General features: G+C 37.7%; 1 protein-coding gene across 1 annotated transcript; it reads left to right on the top strand.

The window, feature by feature from the left end:
* Positions 1 to 441: 441 nt before the first annotated feature.
* On the top strand, positions 442 to 14,923 carry LOC116029756. The gene is made up of 5 exons (XM_031271797.1): positions 442 to 666; positions 737 to 808; positions 888 to 1,077; positions 8,103 to 8,244; positions 14,794 to 14,923. Exons 1-5 carry the CDS (start codon positions 442 to 444, stop codon positions 14,921 to 14,923), a joined length of 759 nt encoding a protein of 252 aa, XP_031127657.1.
* The last annotated feature ends 7,889 nt before the right edge of the window (positions 14,924 to 22,812 follow it).

Here is a 22,812-nt window from a genome sequence, read left to right as displayed (position 1 = left end):
ATGGAGCAGTTAGCCAAGGCTTATGTCAAGCAAATAGTTAAGTACCATGGGGTACCCAAGGATATCATCTCCGATAGAGATTCAAGATTCCTGTCACAATTTTGGAAAACGCTACAGAAGGCGATAGGTACGAAGTTGAAGTTAAGCACAACATTTCATCCAACCACAGACGGACAAACCGAAAGGACTATTCAAACCTTAGAAGACATGTTGAGGGCTTGTACAATGGATTTAAAAGGGTCGTGGGACGAACACCTCGATCTTATTGAATTCTCTTACAACAACAGTTATCACGCTAGCATCCAAATGCCTCCTTATGAAGCCTTGTATGGTCAAAAGTGTAGAAGCCCGCTATGCTGGGGAGATATGGTTGATGCAGTGGTGTTAGGACCCTAGTACCTGCAAGAAACAATTGAAAAGGTCAAACTAATCCGAGCAAGGATGAAGGCTGCTCAGGACCGTCAAAAGTCGTATGCAGACTTAGGCCGAAAGCCATCAGAATTTCAAGTGGGCGAAAAAGTGCTTTTAGGAGTATCGCCTACAAGAGGAGTCATGCGGTTTGGGAAAAAGGGTAAGCTAAGTCCAAGATTCATTGGACCATATGAGATATTGGATAAAGTTGGACAGGTGGCTTACCGGTTAGCCTTGCCTATGGAGTTGGACAAGGTAAGGAATTGTTATTTTAATTAGAAATCTTAAAAGAAATAAGGATTTAGTCTAACTTGTGGACTGACAGGTACATGATGTCTTCAACATCTCTCAGTTAAAGAAGTATGTTCACGATGCCTCGCACGTGATCAGCCCGGAGGTAAAAAGAAATCTTTGCTTGAATCTTGAATATATAATATGATGCAAATAGGATGTTAAGAAATCCGTTTGATTATAAGGTGGTGGTGATAGACGAAACCCTCTCGTATGAGGAGACTCCAGTAAAGATATTGGATTTCAAAGCCCGTGACACCCGAAGGAAATCTATAAGGCTTGTAAAAGTTCTATGGTCCAACCACTCATTTGAGGAAGCTACATGGGAGGTAGAAGATGATATGAGGAGTCGATATCCGGCCTTATTTGAATCAGGTAATTGTCAAGCTACGGGGACGTAACTTTTTCTTTTAAGGAGGGTAGATTTTAACACTTCACTCCGTATCGTTGTGTTGAGATAGCATGCCAGATTTTAGTACGTCCAGAATCTTAAAGTAAGATCGCTTCGAGGGCGAAGCTTTCTCTTAAGGAGGGTAGATTGTAATACCTGAGATTTTCTGCTCCCAATTTCGTTCATTTGAATCCTAATTCTTCTTCGGTATTCATTTGGTCCCTATTTCATTGGACTCTACTTCAATATTCGTTGAAACCATGAACCTCATTCATTTGGACTAAATAGTATAATTCTATTTAGTATATTTTATCATGATATACTAGCAAATATATATGTATTTTTTTTTGTATATATATACCATGTGTGGATGTATATATAGTATAATATATTAGATTATGCTATGTACCTAGTAGATAAATAATTATATATGTGTGTGTATGTGTAACGTGTATATATATAATATGATATATATGTATTTAAATTCTTGGAGTATAGTATGTAGTATATATGTTAATATTGAACGTGTCCTGGTATATAAATATATATATATATATATTGACTATGTTTAAGTGAGACCTATAAATAAGGTTAGGAGGCTACAAATCATAATATAAACCAAATAAAACCCTTTTTATTCTCTCTTAAAGATTATCTAAAGTGGGGGAAGTCAATCTATTCTGTGGCTTAGCCGAAAAATTCTACTCCACATCTCCTTTGGCCGAGACCCATATCCTAGAAGAGAAAAAAAAAATAAAAACTTCTTCTTCTTTCTTCTTGAGTCTTCAACTGTGGGAAAGGAAATCTTGGTAGTGTGGTAGAACAAGAGTAAGGAACTTGGAAAAGGGATCCTAGAAACATCTCCAGGTAAGTGGATTTGTATCTCATGCCTTGCCCTTATTTTATGTTTTGGTGTATGATTAAAACATGCATTTTGTGGAATGAAAGGATTGTTCATATTAGAAATCTCTCTATTTGGTAAAGGGTCCATGTATAAGATTATCCTTGGATTATCCTTGTCTATGATTTTCAATACAAGAAATTTTGTATAGCTATGTGAATGATTTTATGAGAATGTATATATATATAAAAGTTGCGTACATAGGATTAAAGAGGGAAAAAAATAATTTTTTTTTTGATTTGTAACATACGTATTAGGGTTTAAAAAATTAAGGATAATATAAATAAATATATATATATATATGTTATATTGGGTTTTATATTTTAAAAGTAATTGAATTATAGTATGATTAATTACTCCTACCCAAGTGTTGGAAATTTTATCCTTCTTATGCTTGTTGCTCATTCTTATTATATTAATTATGGAAGAAAACAAAATACCGTATATATATGTATATACATTATCTACCATATTCATATATACATATTATATACCGTGTGTATTTATGTATATTTACAACTGCATATATATATATATATATATATGTTTTGCGTACGTATCTATAATTTATGTATGTACTACATTTATAAATATTCAAATATAAACCGTATGTGTGGGTGTACAATATTTATTGTATGTATACATATATTGTCATATAATGTTTTTTTTATTTAATTAGTATTAAACATACCGTATGTGTGTATGTAGTGTATGTGTATGGGTATTTGTAATTATTGTTCTTTTGTGAAAAATCCAAATATTACTACCTAATTGAATTGCATGTAATATTTGGTATAGAGTTAAATTTCATGTTTTTGGTGAATTATAGTATGCACGTACGTATGTATTAGTTACAATGATGATAATGATCTGTTTTCTTGTGTTAATGACATACGGATGTAGTATTATAACAATTGAAATTTATTGTTTTCTGTAATGCTGTACGCAGGATTGATAATAATATTAAGTTTGATTAGTACGTATGGTTACGGGTTGAGTATCAATTGTTTTGAATTTATGTTTGAGGAATTCTTATAAGATGTGTACTTTGGTGAATTGTTTATGAATACAATTTAATAAGTTGTGAGTAAGGGTTAAATAGATGTTACCCTACAAGTTATTATTTCATGAAGAAGATTTTTCAAGGAAAGGTTGATTTTTGAAAAACTATGGAAGTATGTTGGAGTTATGAAAGCTTCGTATATAAATTGAATTATTTGTATTGTGGAGTATTCAGTTGTATGCTGGATACTAGGGCTATGCCCTGTTGAGGAGTGGTTAGGATAATCCTTCCACTAGGGTTCATACCCTATTTGAGGAGTATAGTATCCGGTAGGAACAATCCCCGGATACTAGGACATTTATTGTCCTGTTGATTTGATGAGTGGTTAGGTTTTTGGCCTACCACTAGGGTCTATGTACCCTGTTTTGTGGAGTATTCGGTAGGAAAAATCCCCGAATACTAGGACTAGTAATTTCCCGGTGAGGCTTGGAATCCTCAGTCGGGGGTGTGCACACTTAAGGTTGAGTCCTGTTTCCATTGGCATGGGAATTTTTCGGAGTGTTCAGCGTGGAGCTGTTCAATAGGGCCTAAGTTTAAAGGACCCTGTCCCATTATAATTGTGGTATGCTTCCATAGGTTTTATTGTTTATACCTGTAATTGATTCTTTTTTTTAGGCAAAGGCAATGTGGTCCAGTTTTTGTAAACTATTTTGTGTACTCAAAGTTTATTCTAGGGGCAGGCAGTCCCTTACTTAGCATAGTTTTGCTAACCCCTTTCTTTTTATGTGTTGTTGTGTTTATTTGAGTAACAGGAAATGTCTGATGAGGTTGCTATGAGCGCGGTAGATCAAGTCCTATCAAGACTTAATAAAAGCTTATGTAGCTTAGTAGACTCTATTTTATCTTTTGGAAAGGACTTATGGATTGAGAACTCAAATGTTATGTTTTGTTTTGCCTTACACCTATTCTTGTAAGGTTAGGTGTGGCGGTAGCACCCTGGAGCTAGATTTTATGGATTTTATTTGAAGTTATGATATTTGAAATTTAAAATTCTAATTTTAGTAAGGTTATTTTTAGTAAAGTCTGAAACTTGAAGATTGGGGTGTTACAGTCGGAACCCGTGACTGCCGGAAGTCAAGCACGCTTAACCACAGAGTTCTTTGGCTATCTGGTTGCCATATCCTACTTAAAACCAATTGGTGATAGGTAGGTGGACATTAACCATTTAACCACATCCCTCCATGGTAAGCTACAGCGCCACGTCTCGAATCGAGCAGGGGTTGAACTCGGCCAACCTTGCCGACGCCCAACAATATGAATATGGTTCGTGGTTAAAATCAGAGAAGGTGTTCGGGTATGTATATGGTGGTGGTGGGTACAAATAAGGATTTGGATAGTAATGTGGGTGTTGTTCATAGGTTTGGGTGGAATATTTCTTGTATATGGTCTTCCATGGTATGGGTAACCATGGGAATATGTATAAGCACTCACTTGTAAGCTTCAATTGATTGGTGGTAGAAAATTTCCTGCGCAAAGCTTAACCAACAACAAATATTTCGCAACTAGAAGTAGTTGCAAGTGAGTAGTAAAATTTGAAAAGCAAGGCAAACTCACTTTTCCAAACAAGTAACTAAAGTTAAGAAAATAAAACAAATAAAAGAAAGCAATTCAATAACTCTTAAAAATCAACTTCAAAAATGTAAACACAATTCAAAAACTGTTTGCCATCCCCGGCAACGGCGCCATTTTGAAGGAAGTATTTTGCGGTGAGGTGTGATAAGTGGTAAAACGAGGAAAAGTCCCTGAGTGTCGTGTCTCTCAAGGATGACAAATTGGAGCGAATTAGTGTTGGCATTCAAGACATTAAGATGTAAGAGTTGCAAGAACTAACTAGACTCAAAGGCATTTGTACAAAAGTTTGAAGGTTTAAAATGGTCGTGTTTTAGGAAAAGGTAAGGTGGAGATTGGGGCTCGTGGCTAGCCTATGTGGTCTACTATCTAGTGATTTTGCAAGCAAATGATTTGGATTCTACTAGAGAGTTCATGGCACTTCACCAAGTGGCATCACACTTGGACTCCCACATCCTCATTCGGTTGGGGCATTTTATCAAACACCTTGTCTACCACTCATCTCGGACCTCTTCCTTTCGGACTAAGGGCGGAGATGTGGGTGAGTTGGACTCGTGAGTGGCCGCTATCGCGCACACACTCACTTTCACTGGGTTTGATAACTAATGTGGCCACACTTAGGCACAAAGCATATCAAACATCAACCACACAAGTATTCACATCCAAGAATCATAAAGCTCACATTTTTTTCACATTTTTAAAAAAATGTCTTTAGCAATTCAACCACATAGTTAGTTTAGGGGCCACCAATCCCCTATCTAATCTAAGCTAGCATTAAAATAAAGAAACAAAAAGAAGAAATGGAAGTTTCAAAGAAAACAAACATGAAAGGAAAATAAATATTGAGGAGAAGAGTTACCATCCATGGTGAATGGTTCCATAACATTTTGTCTTGAAACTTCTATCCTTCTAGCTTGTTCTTGAATCTATTCTAAGGGAAAGGAAGTTTTCCCCCAAGAGGGGAGAAAACCTAAAGGAACTTCAGATCTAAAACTATTCTATAGAGGCTAGGTTTTTTTCATCTTTTCGAAAAAGGGGTTTAAATAGGCAACCCGAAGCCAAAAATCCCGAAATGGCCCCTGTGGCCAGACCATGCCATCACCACGCGTGGTGGAGGGCGTGGACAGCTACTGGAATTGATCCACGCCATTCCACACGCGTGTTGGCTGCGTGGGCGGTTCCTGCTTGGCGGCTTCTTTGCTTTTTGCTCAGTTTTGGCCTTGAATCCCTTTTTTTTTTTTTTTTTTTCTGTGGCAACACTTCAAAACTTCTCCTAAAAATTATGTTAGAGGTTTTTGATCACATCTGAGCTTAAAATGCATGAGATTGTTATAAGTAGGTGGCAAAACTTCGCATTCTATCCTAGTTTATTTTGACCCTTAATTTACACTATTCTTGGTGCTTATCAACTTAATAGTGCAGGTTATTTACTAAAGAAGGGCCCAAAGAGATATTAGGCATGCCTTTTACTAACTTCATCATTTTGCATGTCAAGACACCCTTAAACTTGTAGACAACATTTCAGATTATAACTAAATTTTGGTATTTCAATTAAACTATTATTCATTAAAGAAAAAATTCACTGGCTAAACTTTATCTCTTGGTTTTAACAATATGGAACAAAATGTGAACCAGATACAATGACATGATAAAGTAATAAAAGTCAAAAATGTTTTTCATGCAGGTGGTATCATCATCTTATTCAAGAAGTCAATCATCAAGGGGAATGTTTAACATCACTGGTAATAAGCTTTAGAAACATCATTTTGCCTCTTTTTAAAAATAATGTTTCTAGTCTTTACTCACTTTTAATACGGCGTCTCTTTAAAAGTAGGAATGATTCAATACCTACAAGCACTTTTATTCTTGTTCATGTTATATGAACAATTATCTCCTATTGACCACTTCCAAAAGTTTACAGATTTTTTATGATTCTCTGTGGGAGTTTACAGTTTATCTATCAATTCCTGGTCTGTCTTTATGCTATGTTGTTAATCACGTACAGAATCAAGGTGCCATTCACTTCCATAGTAAGAATTGGTCAATCCCAACCAGGGCTGCAAAGGTAAATCCACCAACCATAGCCAATGTTTTTTGCTCTGCCTTTTCTTTCTTTTAAATAAATTTTATTGTTCAAATTCAAGTAAGTCTTATGGAAAATCAGGTTAATGAGCTTAAGCTCTCTCATTCTTTCTAAAGAAAAACTTTATATATGTGATTCTTGTGGGCCAAAAAAACTGTAACCATGTAATTTTTGCTGCGTTAGAAAAAAATTTCTATACTCTTATTTTGCTCTCATTGTTTTTCATATTTCCAGCATGGTGGGGTAGACTCAAGAAACTTGTACCACATATATATAATGGACAATGGTTTGGGTGGAGGACATGCAATGACATGCTACCAACTTAGGAGTCGATTAGATTATGTTTATCACAGAGTAATATATTTCGTACTGTTTCTAACGATGTTAAACTTTACAATGCTATTGTTATTGGATTTGAATTTCTTAATATAATATATTTTACAATTACATTATCGTAGGAACTCCGTAGCTAAATGCCTAATAACAATGAAGAATAACGACAAAATTGTGACGAGTATATCCGTTGCTAAATTTAGTGACATATAATTCCGTCTCTAACCTGTAGTTAAATTGTATCCATTGTAAATAGTAAAAACAAATTAGTGACATATATTTCCGTCGTTGCATGTAGCAACGAATGTTAGCTACAGGAATTTCTGACACTCTATTTAACGACGGAAAATTCAGTCGCAATTCCCTTACAAATTTCGTCATATATCGTCGTGGTAGGAAACTAGCGACGGAGTTTATGTTAGTTTAGCGACGGAATTTCCGTCACTACATTCAGCGACGGAATTTTCTGTCATTATTCCATCGCAAATTTCGTCATAAAATCGTCGTTGAGAGGAAAATAAGGACAGACTATTTTTGTTTAGTGACGGAAAAAATTGCGTCGTTATGCTCTAGCGGCGAGCATTTTAGCGACGGACTAATTCCGTTGCTAATCCGTCGCTAAATCCTTTAGCGACGGAATTTGTCCGTCGCTATTTACACGTTTTTTTGTACTGCTTGTAAATGAAGATTTGAAGCTTGGGTTGAAGAACACATTTCATTTACTAGGCGATCTCTATTTTAATTTTATCTATTTTACATATCTTGTTTTTGGATTGAATTAGCCTATGATCTTGAATTCTTGATTATGTGTGGCTAGTTTAATCTAGGGCTTTGATTGTGTGAAGCTATGTTCCTAGTATGAAGATCATATTTCTTATTATGGATTTGATTGCCTTGATGATTGAAAAATCTATTCTTGTCTATTGATTGTTGTTTTGATTAGATCTTGTATAGACTTGGCCAATCTATTGAGAGATTGAGATCTTGACTCTATCATGGTTTTGATTTGAGTTGAGTTGAACCTTTTTGCAATCATAGATCCTATTGAATTCATGATTAGGAATAGTGATGTTGTGGGTTTTAGTGGTGAGTGAATGTGGAATGGAAGGTGTTAAAACGAAGTGTCAAGACTCCCCGAGTGTCGAGTCTCTCAAGGTGGAGGTGTTGGAGCGAATTGGTGTTGACATTGAAGGTGTTAAGAGGTAAGAGTTGCAAGTATTACTAAGGGTTGTTTTGATAAATAAGTTGGGGGTTGTAGGAACAAGAGTAAACTAAACAATTCAAAAGGAAATGAAGGGGGTGTATACCATAGTTAAACAAATCGATTGATTGTCCTAAGGGGATTTGAAAACGAGTTTTGAGATTGAATTAGGGAGTCACGGTATTTATACCGAGTGGCGTCACACTCAGACTCTCAATCTTCATTCGGTTGAAGCATTTTATCGAACACCTTGCCTACCACTCCTCCCAGACCTTGTCCTTTCGAACTAAGGGCAGGGATGTAGATGAGTTGGACTCGTGAGAGGCCGCTATCGCACACACTCACTTTCGCCTAGTTCACTCACTATTCCGGCCGAAATAGAAGCAAAGCATGAGGAACATCACCCACACAAGATTATAATCCTACTCCACAATCTTCATAATAATAAGGCAAAATTCAAGCATCAATCAAATGTCTAACATGGGCACACACACCCCAAACTATTCTACTCAAACATAACGAACATTCAAGAACAACAAAGTAGAATTACACTTAAAACAATAATTTAAAGAAGCAATCTTAAGAAAAGAGTATTATACCTAAGGAATTATGAGTTCTACATCTTCAATCCTTTCATCCATCTTCATTAATCTAAGAAAACTAATCTATTCTAGTGGGGATGTGTTTGTTTTTCCTCCCCAAAGGGGAAGTAATGGAAAGAGAAACCAGATCTGGAAATTGTGGAAGTCCCCCCTCAAAAATGAGAAAGAAGGGTTTAAATAGCTGTCCAAAAAGTTGAAATTCCACTGCTGCCCTAACTGGACGCGTCCACGCCCATCACTACGCGTGTGGTGATGCGTGGTTGCCTCCTGCTCGGTTGATACTTCGTTTGTTGCTTCTTTTTGGTCTAGGACTTTGCTTTACCCTACGGAAATGACTCAAAACAAATCCTCTAAGTTGAATTTGTCAGTTAGTTGTGTAACACCCCGTAAATTCGTTCAAGCCTTGAGACCGGTAATCGTTTCCGCCGGAAGATTTATTTGATTCAATTGGGCTTAGTCCTTCCAATTGATATGTATATGTATGCATATATATTTCTTGAACCCGGAATTTAATTCTTTTATTCACAACCCAATTCTTGATTTAATTATTGTAAGGGATTTATTCTAATTTGGATCCTTACAGTTCTTATAAGTAAGAGTATTTTTATAATGGCCCAATTCCTTATGCTAGTATATATATATTGTCTCTAAGACATTTAATTCCTAATATTATGGGCTTTCTCCTTATTCTATGTATTCATTTATTTAAGAGATGAATCATTTTGCCCAATAATTAATCTTGTACATAGCATTGTTATATATAAAGAGTTAAGCCCATTCCTTATTAAATCTTCCACCCTAATATATACATATATGTATATATGTATTATGGTATATATATTCAAGACTTAGCATTTTCTAGAGATTTCACTCTCTCTCTTCCCCTACTCATTCTTCACGCCATTTTCATCCTCTTCTCCTTCAAAGATTGGTCTTCATTTCATCTTCAATATTCAAGTCAAGATTGCTCTTTTAGGATTGTTGAGGCTTGGGTAAGTGTCTATCTCTAGGAGTATACCTTGCATCACGTAGTTTTCATAATATTTATATAAGTTATTATGTTGTTCTTTTGGGGATCTTTTGGGAAAAAGATGATCAAGAAGAAGGTGGTGCCTTGTGAGGTGTTCTGAGGTTTTCTTGGGTGAAGTGTGCTTCAAGAGGTAACCATCATGTCCACTAAAACCTATTTTCACACTCTCAATCTATGATATTATTTGGTGTATTGGAATCTTGATGATTTCCTTGCTGTTAGCCTATTTCTTGTTGTCTGTGAAGTCATTTTGATGGATTATGAACTTGTGTTCTTGATCCTTTGTGTATTGATGTTTATGGATATTTGTTGGTATGGATTCCATGTTTATTTGGCTTCTGAGATATATAATCTGGACAATCTTATCTTAGTTTTGTATTCTGGAATGAGTATTGTGTATTCTGTTCCGAGTCTAGAATCTGTGTTGGGGTTGCACTTGCGGTGCATTTAGGCGGTATAATGTCTCCCGCTTAGGTGGTCCGCAAGGTGTTCCGTTGGTGTGTTCCGTTAGAACTAGAGGAAGGGTTCGACGGAAGAGGCAGCTCCGTGAGGGCGTTCCGTTAGTGTTGGTGGAAGGGTCTGGCGGAACATGGTGTTCCGTTGGTGAGCTCCGCAAGGTCATTTCGAGTTCTGTTCCAGTGAGCTATTACGTGGTCTGTTTGTTTGGTTGTTTCCCCTTTTGTTCTGAACCTTGTTGGAGTATTTTGATGGGTATTCTACCATGTCTTTGGAGTATTTATTCATATCTCTTGGTCCATCTTTTGAATCTCTTGCTTTGTTGAATCCTTGATTATATTATCTGGGAGTTGGTTTGTGTTCATATCTGAGATGAACACTTTGAGTGGTTGTTCTTGGGCTGAGGTTGAGGTTGGATGTGGATGGTGGATCTTTGAGTATCTTTGTGTATATGGGCACTATTTGCCTTTGTGTATATTTGGGCACGATTTGCCTATGTGTATTTGGGCTCGATTTGCCATTTGTGTATATGGGCACTATTTGCCATTTGTGTATATCGGCACTATTTGCCACTTTGGTAGTTGAGGAATATTTGCCTCTACGTATTCGGGCACGATTTGCCTCCGTGTATATTTCAGGCATGATTTGCCTCTGTATATTTCGGGCACCATTTGCCTTTATGATTCGGGCATGATTTGCCTCCATGAACTGAGTTTGGGGTTTGATGTTTGGTATGAGGATTGGTGTGTTGGTTGGAGGGTAAGGGTTAGTACTTATCCTTAGGCTGAGGTATGTTTGGTCTCTTATTCGATTCTAGAGTTATATCATATCTCGTTGGTTGTTGATTATTCTTGGATGTATTCTTGTTTGGTTGTTTCTCATGAGTATTCCATTGTATTCATGATTCGGTTGGATATTGGTATCGTTGAGAAGTCTTGGTTTATCCTTTATTCAGCGTGTTGTTGTTGAGTATCTGATTTTAAATGCTGAACAGTTCGTTGGTGTGTATATTCTATATGGGTGCGTAAACCTATTTACAAACTTATATATATCTATTTCCTTGCGGGTGTGAGTGGTGGTTGCTTAGCAGTCTTTTGCTAATGGTATCTTGTATGTTTTCCAGGAATGCAATAAGTTTAAGCGAGAGAGCGCTAGAGCTTATCTATATGAGGCAGCTTAGACATAGTGTCGTTGCTTTAGACTTGTGTTTTGGGCCTGTGTGCCAATGTTGAGACTATACACTCTTGTTTAGCTTTCAAATGTTTAGACATGTTTAAGGATTTATTATCTATGCAATTCAGTTCTTTTGGTTAGCCTGTGCATCTAGGCCGTGCTTTTCTTACCTAGATGTGGCATGATACCCCTTTAGGTTATAAATCGCTTCCGCTATGTATGTTTGATAGTTGAGATAGGCAGCTTTTGCGTTAAAGTTTAGCTATCTCGACTTGTGAAAACTTGTGAAAAGTTTAGCTTTTGATAGTTGCCTGTATTGAGGTCTGAGTAGAGATCCTAGGGTTTGAAATCTGAGACTCTAGGACATGATCAGTAGGAATTAAGATGTTTTGAGAATTCTAGGATGTGTGAATTCTAGGAATCGCGGTGAGGACACGCCTTGTTTGTTTATATTATTTGTACTTTGTTAACCTTGATGTTTTGCAGCTTGCGGGCGCGTCTTCCGGGTAATTTCTTAATCGCTTTTAGTTAAGTTGTTTCGTTTTAGAATTGCCTAGGAGCCTGCCTTAGATTAGGAATAAGTAGTTAGTTAATACGAAACGATGGATAGCACCGTATGCGTCTAAGAAATCAGAAGGTTGGCAGCTCGTTGAAGAAGGCTAATCTTTGCAAAGCTTGGAGTCATCGACAGCAATCTACTTTCCCCGAAACTGGCGTCTTCGCGCATGTAGCATCGTTTGCAAGATTCTCACTAACCTCAAGACTTGAAGAACAAGTTTGTGCAGCTTAAGTTCGTTGCAAGACGAAGAAAACGAAAGGAGTTCGAAGACTGAAGATCCGAAGACCCTCGGCTGTGAGGGAACGACAAGAGCAAACGTGATGCGCCAATAAAGAGCTAAAACAAGCCAAGTAAAAGCTTCTGGATCGATGGTGAAGAATCCCGTGCAAGTTAAGCTTGTTAGCCACGAAGTTCGAAGAATTATAATTCGAGGCCGTGATTCGCAAACCTTAAGGTAGTTCTACCTACCTCTAAAGCGGCAATGAAGGAACAAGTTAGAAGTTGCAAACTTCAAAGCAAAGAAGACTAAGTCAAGTAGAAAGGAAAACTTGGACGCTTAAGACCCCCGAAGAAAAGAAGAAACGCCATCATCAAGTTGTCCGATCTCATGAAGTAGGAAGGAACTAAGAAGCGAATTGCGAAATAAGGACCTCGTGTAACCTATTCGGCGCACCTTGGGAGTAACTCCTTGTGCAAGAGCTTAAGGAAGGAACCACGGTAGCAAGAAAGAAATAAGGAGTAGCTACGCGAGCTAGTGGAAGACCGAATCGTCAAAAGATCAAGACCAACCGAAGTGAACCTAAAGGCTTGCTCAATCCAAGAGGTTGATTCTAAGAGAAGTTTAGCTTATATACCCTGCATTTGGGAGGTACCATCGATCGCGCTAAACGCAAAGATTAAAGTTAAGAGCTGCATTCCACTACCCAGGATGACCAACAAGAAGAACCATTGAAAATTGAAAGGACGAGTCGATATATACTCACGCTATTAATCTGCAAAGATCCCAAGATTTATACCAAGACTCGATTGAACCGTTCTACGTCAGTGCCTATCACTCGAGTAATCAAAGGACTCCCCATAAGTTCTTGTACGATCAAAAGAGCAAGAATTCTTAAAACTAAAGAAGGTGCACGCGTTACGTTGGCTTTAGGACCTCGATGTTTCAGAATACAAGGAAGTAACCTCGGCTTTGAAGATCACCAATTATCATAGGCGAATCTCCTTTCAAGATCAGGCGATACCTCCCTAATTTGTCTTACCTCTTCGTGAAGCCTCCTCAGAAATCCCTCGTTCTGTACCAATCAGTCATCAGCGATTCATCGCCTTCGGTCTCTCTAGGAGTGATAAGGATGTACGCGCTATAGCTTATAAAGTAGAGCTATCCGAATTCTAGATTCGCGTTGCGTAAGAAGTAAGGTCAAGATCTGTCAATCGGTCAAAGCGTCGTAATCAAATCGTCAAGCTGTGGGAACCGCTTAGAGTTGAGAGACTTCCTATTCTTTCTTAAAGCCAAATTCCTCTTTGATCCTTGTAATCCCAATTATCCTTTTGTTGAGAAATCCCTTCTATATATTCTAAATGTTATTCCTATCTCTTCTTGGAAACTAAATTCTTCTTTGTTTCTTGAAACTCTAAATGCCTTCTTGTTGAAACACCCCTTCTACCTGTTCTAAATCTCTTTCTCATCTTCGCTTGAAACTGAATTTCTCTTTTCCTTTGAGGAAGTGCATACCCTATCGTTAAAGAATCCTTTCTATCTTTCTAGATCTCATTGCTATCATCCCTTGAAACCGAATTTCTCTCATCCCCTTGGAAGTTGTATATCCTTTCGTTGATACATCCCTTTAGTTTATTTTAAATCTCGATCTTATCTCCCTTCAAGATTGAATTCCTTTCTTTCCTCGAAGAATTGAATACCCTATCATTGAATATGTCTTTTCAAACCTCATTCCTAATTCTTCTTGGACTCTGATTCCCTCATTTTCCTTGAATAAACTGAATCCTCTATCGTTGGAAAACTCTTTCGGTATTTTCAAAACCTCGTGCCTATATGTTCTCAAAGCCAAGTTCTTTCCATTTCTTTTCCTTTCTTCAAAGAACTTGGTATTCCCTTGGATTGAGAAATCCTTTTGGCCTCTTCGAACCTCGTCCTTATTTTCTTTCGAAGCCGAGTTCTCCTCTTTTCTTTAAAGAACTTGACATTGAGAAGTCATCCCCATCCTCTCGAACGTTGCTCTTGTTTTCTTCTTGAAATGAGTCAGTGCAAGGTGACAACCTTATTTTCTAAGTTGTAACCTTGATAACCGTTGATTCTGTTCTTGACCGATGTTGTCCTTGAATCTTAAACCTTTCACTCTCTTTTTCCTTATTGGGTCGAACTTTCTAAAATAAGCATACGTTCTATAAATGTTTTCTCCATATGTACTACCGTACTAGTTTTAACCTTCTGTCCCCAATACGAATTTGCCTTATGGAATGGTTCTGAGCTGGATCTTTCAAGAAAAGAGAGTTCGCCTAAGCTGTCAAAAGGTTAAAGCAAAGAAGTGTGGCAGCCCGTTCAGTTGGGAAGATTTTGTAAATCGGGTAACCCTATGATCGTAGCGTCTACAAGTGTCATCGGAAAAGTTGAGTGGATTCAAGTAAGAATGAAAGCCGCCCATGGCCGATGGAAGACATATGCCGACCAAGTTAGACCAGATGCATGATGCGTTTCGCATTTTGCTGCTAAAGAAAATATGTGCATGATGCACTTCGTGTTATCCAGCTTGAAGTTGTAACCTTTGAAGATGCCCTATCTTATGAAGAGAAGCCGGTGAGAATTTTGTCACCTGGTCATGAGAAGCGCACCAGAAAGCAGTGAAGTCCATGAAGGCAGTGTGATCCAACCCACGTGGCTAAAGGAGCGACCTTGGGTATGGAGGATGTGATGAGCAAGCGGTCCCAGCGTTGTGTAGTCAAGGTAGGCAAGTTTAAGCTTTAGGTAGAATTCGTTTTAGGTTTTGTTTTCTCTCGCTTGGGTTGGGTAAGTTAGGAGGTTAAGAGTTAGTGGTGTAGTATGTTCATAAGTTTGGTTGAGCAATCCTTTTCTTTAACCTTCGATCGATTCCTTGTTTCCTTGAACCGTTCCATTTCAAGTTCCCGTGAGCTATGAGCTTCGGGGGCGAAACTCCTTTTATGGGGGTAGAGTGTAACATCCCGTAAATTCGTTCAAGCCTTAAGACAGGTAATCGTTTCCGCCGGAAGATTTATTTGATTCAATTGGGCTTAGTCCTTCCAATTGATATGTATATGTATGCATATATATTTCTTGAACCCGGAATTTAATTCTTTTATTCACAAGCCCAATTCTTAATTTAATTCTTGTAAGGGATTTATTCTAATTTGGATCCTTACAATTCTTATAAGTAAGAGTATTTTTATAATGGCCCAATTCCTTATGCTAGTATATATATATTGTCTCTAAGATATTTAATTCCTAATATTATGGGCTTTCTCCTTATTCTATGTATTCATTTATTTAAGAGATGAATCATTTTGCCCAATAATTAATCTTGTACATAGCATTGTTATATATAAAGAGTTAAGCCCATTCCTTATTAAATCTTCCACCCTAATATATACATATATGTATATATGTATTATGGTATATATATTCAAGACTTAGCATTTTCTAGAGATTTCACTCTCTTTTCCCCTACTCATTCTTCACGCCATTTTCATCCTCTTCTCCTTCAAAGATTGGTCTTCATTTCATCTTCAATATTCAAGTCAAGATTGCTCTTTTAGGATTGTTGAGGCTTGGGTAAGTGTCTATCTCTAGGAGTATACCTTGCATCATGTAGTTTTCATAATCTTTATATAAGTTCTTATGTTGTTCTTTTGGGGATCTTTTGGGAAAAAGATGATCAAGAAGGAGGTGGTGCCTTGTGAGGTGTTTTGAGGTTTTCTTGGGTGAAGTGTGCTTCAAGAGGTAACCATCATGTCCACTAAAACCTATTTTCACACTCTCAATCTATGATATTATTTGGTGTATTGGAATCCTGATGATTTCCTTGTTGTTAGCCTATTTCTTGTTGTCTGTGAAGTCATTTTGATGGATTATGAACTTGTGTTCTTGATCCTTTGTGTATTGATGTTTATGGATATTTGTTGGTATGGATTCTATGTTTATTTGGCTTCTGAGATATATAATCTGGACAATCTGATCTTAGTTTTGTATTCTGGAATGAGTATTGTGTATTCTGTTCCGAGTCTAGAATCTGTGTTGGGGTTACACTTGCGGTGCATTTAGGCGGTATAATGTGTCCCGCTTAGGTGGTCCGCAAGTGTACTGGTGGAAGGGTTTGGCGGAACATGGTGTTCCGTTGGTGTGTTCCGTTAGAACTAGAGGAAAGGTTCGGCGGAAGAGGCAGCTCCGTGAGGGCGTTCCGTTAGTGTTGGTGGAAGGGTCTGGCGGAACATGGTGTTTCGGGCACGATTTGCCTCCGCATATATTTCGGGCACGATTTTCCTCTGTATATTTCGGGCACCATTTGCCTCTGTATATTTCGGGCACCATTTGCCTTTATGATTCGGGCATGATTTGCCTCTGTGAACTGAGTTTGGGTTTTGATGTTTGGTATGAGGATTGGTGTGTTGGTTGGAGGGTAAAGGTTAGTACTTATCCTTAGGTTGAGGTCTGTTTGGTCTCTTATTCGATTCTTGAGTTATACCATATCTCGTTGGTTGTTGATTATTTTTAGATGTATTCTTGTTTGGTTGTTTCTCATGAGTATTCCATTGTATTCATGATTCGGTTGGATATTGGTATTGTTGGGAAGTCTTGGTTTATCCTTTATTCAGCGTGTTGTTGTTGAGTATCCGATTTTAAATGCTGAACAGTTCGTTGGTGTGTATATTCTATATGGGTGCGTAAACCTATTTACAAACTTATATATATCTATATTTCCTTGCGGGTGTGAGTGGTGGTTGCTTAGCAGTCTTTTGCTAATGGTTTCTTGTATGTTTTCTAGGAATGCAATAAGTCTAAGCGAGAGAGGGCTAGAGCTTATCTATATGAGGCAGCTTAGACATAGTTTCGTTGCTTTAGACTTGTGTTTTGGGCCTGTGTGCCAATGTTGAGACTATACACTCTTGTTTAGCTTTCAGATGTTTAGACATGTTTGAGGATTTATTATCTATGCAATTCAGTTCTTTTGGTTAGCCTGTGCATCTAGGCCGTGCTTTTCTTACCTAGATGTGGCATGATACCCCTTTAGGTTATAAACCGCTTCTGCTATGTATGTTTGAGAGTTGAGATTGGCAGCTTTTGCGTTAAAGTTTAGCTATCTCGACTTGTAAAAAGTTGGGGTGTCACAAGGTGCTAATTAGAGGTTTTAATCACGAAAGATGCTCACAATTGGGTGATGAAACTGTAAAATGTTGTCCAAAAATGACCCGAAACTTGACTGTTTTTGGTGCTTATCAAATAGTAGGAAAGTGTGTAGCTAAGGTGTTTGATAAGATGAAATTGTTGAAAACTCATTTCTGTATTTTCAAACTTCATTCCTAAACTCCTCTTGGAACGTAATGCCTTTCTCTTCCTTGGAAATCTGAATGCCCTATTGTTGCAAAACTCTTTTCGTGCTTTCAATCTCGTTCCTACATTTTCTCAAAGCCAAGTTCTTTTCATTTTTCTTCTTTTGTTGAAAGAACTTGATATTTCTTTGGTTGGAAAATTCTTTCTGTCATTTCAAACGTTGTTCTTGTTCGCCTCTTGAAATGATTCTGTGCAAGGTGACAACCTTCTTTCCTAAGTTGTGACTTTGATAACTCTTGATTATATTCTTAACTAACGTTATCCTTGAATCCTGAACCTTAACCCTTTCACTCTCTTTTTCCTTATTGGGTCAAATTTTCAAAATGAGCATACGTTTTATAAGTGTTTTCCTCTATCTGCTACCGTACTAGTTTTAACTTTTTGTCCCCAAAACGAATTGGCCTTATGGAATGGTTCTGAGTTGGATCTTTCAAGAAAATGGAGTTCGCCTAAGCTGTCAAAAGGTGAAAGCAAAGAAGTGTAGAAGCCCGTTCGATTTGGAAGATTTGGTAATTGGGTAACCCTAAGACCGTAGTGTTTGCAAGTGTCATCGGAAGAGTTAAGTTGACTCTGTTGGGAATATTTGTAATTAGGTTTTGATGATACCAAAAATGTATTAGAATTTATTTGTAATTATTAGTCTCCAAAAGAAGAAAATGAAGAAACATCAAGTTTAGTAAACTGCTACAGTAAGGTTCAGTAAACTGCTACAGTGACTTCGAGAGGTGCTACAGTACCATTCGCATGAGGCACTTTTGAACGAAGTTTTGAGGCCGAAGAAGAAGACAATAATCCATGAGAGATGGATGGGAAAGGAGTTTGGATGTCATAGAAGAAGGATATAACTCACGAGAGGTGGATTGGAAAGCCAAAGTACTCGTGAGAGGTAGATTAAAATGGTTGCAAGACATCAAGTTCGCGCTGCTACAGTACTTCGAGAGATGCTACAGTGACTTCGAGAGGTCGAGAGATAGATCGAGAGTTCGAGAGATCACAAGGGATGAAAACGCGATGCTACAGTGAATTACTACAGTGATCTTCAATAGTGCTTTTACTACAGTGCGATGCTACAGTGATTTTGCCACAATACCTTCGAGAGATCAAGAGAAGTTCAAGAGATCCTCGAGAGATAAAGTCATCCGCGAGAGATAAAAAACGCGATGCTACAGTGAATCGCTACAGTGATATGCTACAGTACTATTGCTATAGTGACTTCGAGAAGTCGAGAGATAGATCGAGAGTTCGAGAGATCACAAGGGATGAAAACTCGATGCTACAGTGAAATTGCTACAGTACTCGAGAGGTAAATAGTACTATTGCTACAGTGACGTAAATAGTACTATTGCTACAGTAATCACGAAAAATACTCAGATGAAATTGGTTCAATGAGTATTATTCTAGCAAGAAGACTTTTGGAATAAGAAGTTGCGAGAGGTATGAACAAATCCTTCAAGCTAGTTCAAGATTCAACTAAGGAATTAATTATACACTTGGAAGATGTCACATGGGAAAAGGTAATATGGGTGACAATATTTTATTTGAAAGAGTTCAAATAAAATTCAAAGTGATCAGGAGAAAGCTAAAGATGGAGAATGGGCATGAATATTTTATTCAAGAAAGATGGGCTCAAGATAGTGGAAAGAATATTAAATCAAGCATGAAGACAAAGTTTCTTATCAACATGCAAGACACCATACGGGAATTATGGGAGTGGAATATTTTATGGAAGATTCAAGTGGGATTTCAGATCAAGCTAGCACATGGGATACAAATTAAGGTGGAGCTTCAACGGGTAAAGTATGGAGACTTGAACAAGGAAATATTTTATCAACTCCACTAAGCACGTGAAGGAGACAAAAATTAATGTGGGTTGTTTGGCAGATTTGGACTGCTGCCAAACGGTCAAATTAGCAACGGGAATATTTCTTCCCAAAGATAAAACCCCAAGGCTTAGAAGAAAAGAATACCAAGGTTGAATACAAGGATACCAAGAGTGAATAAAAGGGGGATACCGTGGGGAATACGAGACAGTGAATGCACATACAGAAAAGAGAGGAAAAGCTCAGCTTCGAGACATAAAAAATCCAGTGTGCATATTCTAAGCTTAAAAGATAAAAGAATCACTTTGATTCTTTTGCTAGTCCAGCACAAACACAACAACACCAACTTTCGAAGGGAAGTTTTGAGTAGGCAGTGAAGGATAGGTGGACGGTGCGGCCATTCGCTATCTCAAGGATTGTCAGGCAGTGAAGGATGGGAAGACGGTGCGGCTGTTTTCTATCTCAAGGATTGTCAGGCAGTGAAGGATAGGAAGACGGCGCGTCTATTCGCTATCTCAAGGATTGTCAGGCAGTGAAGGATAGGAAGACGGTGCGGCTGTTTTCTATCTCAAGGATTGCCAAGAAGGGAAGAAGCGGGTTGTTTCTGTCCAGACTTTGTATTGGTGATAATACAGAGTGGATTTGCTCCTTGGAGTGAAAGGAGAACAGTGGATGTAGGCTGCGTTGGCCGAACCACTTAAATTCCTCTCTTGCACTTTACTTTACTGTTATTATTATTATTGTGCAACTAACCCCATAACTCTTATTCACACGAGCACACAATTTACAAAACGCTACAATCATATTTTTACGCAAGCTTGAGACTTCCGCTGCAAGGAAATTTATTTCCTTAATTCTTTTCAGCTCACTTTGAGTTAGAATCGAAAATTTGATAAAGTCTATTCAACCCCCCCTTCTAGACTTTATAGCTTGCTCATCCGGGACCAACAATTGGTATCAGAGCGGTTGTTCTAACAGACCAACCTTTTTGGTCATCCTGAACAGATTTCGATTTAAAAAAAAAAAATTCTAGTTGTAGCGAAATATTTTTTAAAATGCCTAAGAGTATGGATCTTATCCCAATGTATTCACAGGAAGATTTTGAGGAATGGAGAACAAGACTCCAAATACATCTCTCGGCCATACATTCACGTATNCGATGCTACAGTGAATCGCTACAGTGATATGCTACAGTACTATTGCTATAGTGACTTCGAGAAGTCGAGAGATAGATCGAGAGTTCGAGAGATCACAAGGGATGAAAACTCGATGCTACAGTGAAATTGCTACAGTACTCGAGAGGTAAATAGTACTATTGCTACAGTGACGTAAATAGTACTATTGCTACAGTAATCACGAAAAATACTCAGATGAAATTGGTTCAATGAGTATTATTCTAGCAAGAAGACTTTTGGAATAAGAAGTTGCGAGAGGTATGAACAAATCCTTCAAGCTAGTTCAAGATTCAACTAAGGAATTAATTATACACTTGGAAGATGTCACATGGGAAAAGGTAATATGGGTGACAATATTTTATTTGAAAGAGTTCAAATAAAATTCAAAGTGATCAGGAGAAAGCTAAAGATGGAGAATGGGCATGAATATTTTATTCAAGAAAGATGGGCTCAAGATAGTGGAAAGAATATTAAATCAAGCATGAAGACAAAGTTTCTTATCAACATGCAAGACACCATACGGGAATTATGGGAGTGGAATATTTTATGGAAGATTCAAGTGGGATTTCAGATCAAGCTAGCACATGGGATACAAATTAAGGTGGAGCTTCAACGGGTAAAGTATGGAGACTTGAACAAGGAAATATTTTATCAACTCCACTAAGCACGTGAAGGAGACAAAAATTAATGTGGGTTGTTTGGCAGATTTGGACTGCTGCCAAACGGTCAAATTAGCAACGGGAATATTTCTTCCCAAAGATAAAACCCCAAGGCTTAGAAGAAAAGAATACCAAGGTTGAATACAAGGATACCAAGAGTGAATAAAAGGGGGATACCGTGGGGAATACGAGACAGTGAATGCACATACAGAAAAGAGAGGAAAAGCTCAGCTTCGAGACATAAAAAATCCAGTGTGCATATTCTAAGCTTAAAAGATAAAAGAATCACTTTGATTCTTTTGCTAGTCCAGCACAAACACAACAACACCAACTTTCGAAGGGAAGTTTTGAGTAGGCAGTGAAGGATAGGTGGACGGTGCGGCCATTCGCTATCTCAAGGATTGTCAGGCAGTGAAGGATGGGAAGACGGTGCGGCTGTTTTCTATCTCAAGGATTGTCAGGCAGTGAAGGATAGGAAGACGGCGCGTCTATTCGCTATCTCAAGGATTGTCAGGCAGTGAAGGATAGGAAGACGGTGCGGCTGTTTTCTATCTCAAGGATTGCCAAGAAGGGAAGAAGCGGGTTGTTTCTGTCCAGACTTTGTATTGGTGATAATACAGAGTGGATTTGCTCCTTGGAGTGAAAGGAGAACAGTGGATGTAGGCTGCGTTGGCCGAACCACTTAAATTCCTCTCTTGCACTTTACTTTACTGTTATTATTATTATTGTGCAACTAACCCCATAACTCTTATTCACACGAGCACACAATTTACAAAACGCTACAATCATATTTTTACGCAAGCTTGAGACTTCCGCTGCAAGGAAATTTATTTCCTTAATTCTTTTCAGCTCACTTTGAGTTAGAATCGAAAATTTGATAAAGTCTATTCAACCCCCCCTTCTAGACTTTATAGCTTGCTCATCCGGGACCAACAATTGGTATCAGAGCGGTTGTTCTAACAGACCAACCTTTTTGGTCATCCTGAACAGATTTCGATTTAAAAAAAAAAAATTCTAGTTGTAGCGAAATATTTTTTAAAATGCCTAAGAGTATGGATCTTATCCCAATGTATTCACAGGAAGATTTTGAGGAATGGAGAACAAGACTCCAAATACATCTCTCGGCCATACATTCACGTATNAAGAAGTTGCGAGAGGTATGAACAAATCCTTCAAGCTAGTTCAAGATTCAACTAAGGAATTAATTATACACTTGGAAGATGTCACATGGGAAAAGGTAATATGGGTGACAATATTTTATTTGAAAGAGTTCAAATAAAATTCAAAGTGATCAGGAGAAAGCTAAAGATGGAGAATGGGCATGAATATTTTATTCAAGAAAGATGGGCTCAAGATAGTGGAAAGAATATTAAATCAAGCATGAAGACAAAGTTTCTTATCAACATGCAAGACACCATACGGGAATTATGGGAGTGGAATATTTTATGGAAGATTCAAGTGGGATTTCAGATCAAGCTAGCACATGGGATACAAATTAAGGTGGAGCTTCAACGGGT

Source organism: Ipomoea triloba, chromosome 9, assembly GCF_003576645.1.
Source record: "Ipomoea triloba cultivar NCNSP0323 chromosome 9, ASM357664v1".
Lineage (NCBI taxonomy): Eukaryota > Viridiplantae > Streptophyta > Magnoliopsida > Solanales > Convolvulaceae > Ipomoea > Ipomoea triloba.
Note: the sequence above shows the minus strand (reverse complement) of the source record. Positions and strands in the feature narration are given on the sequence as shown.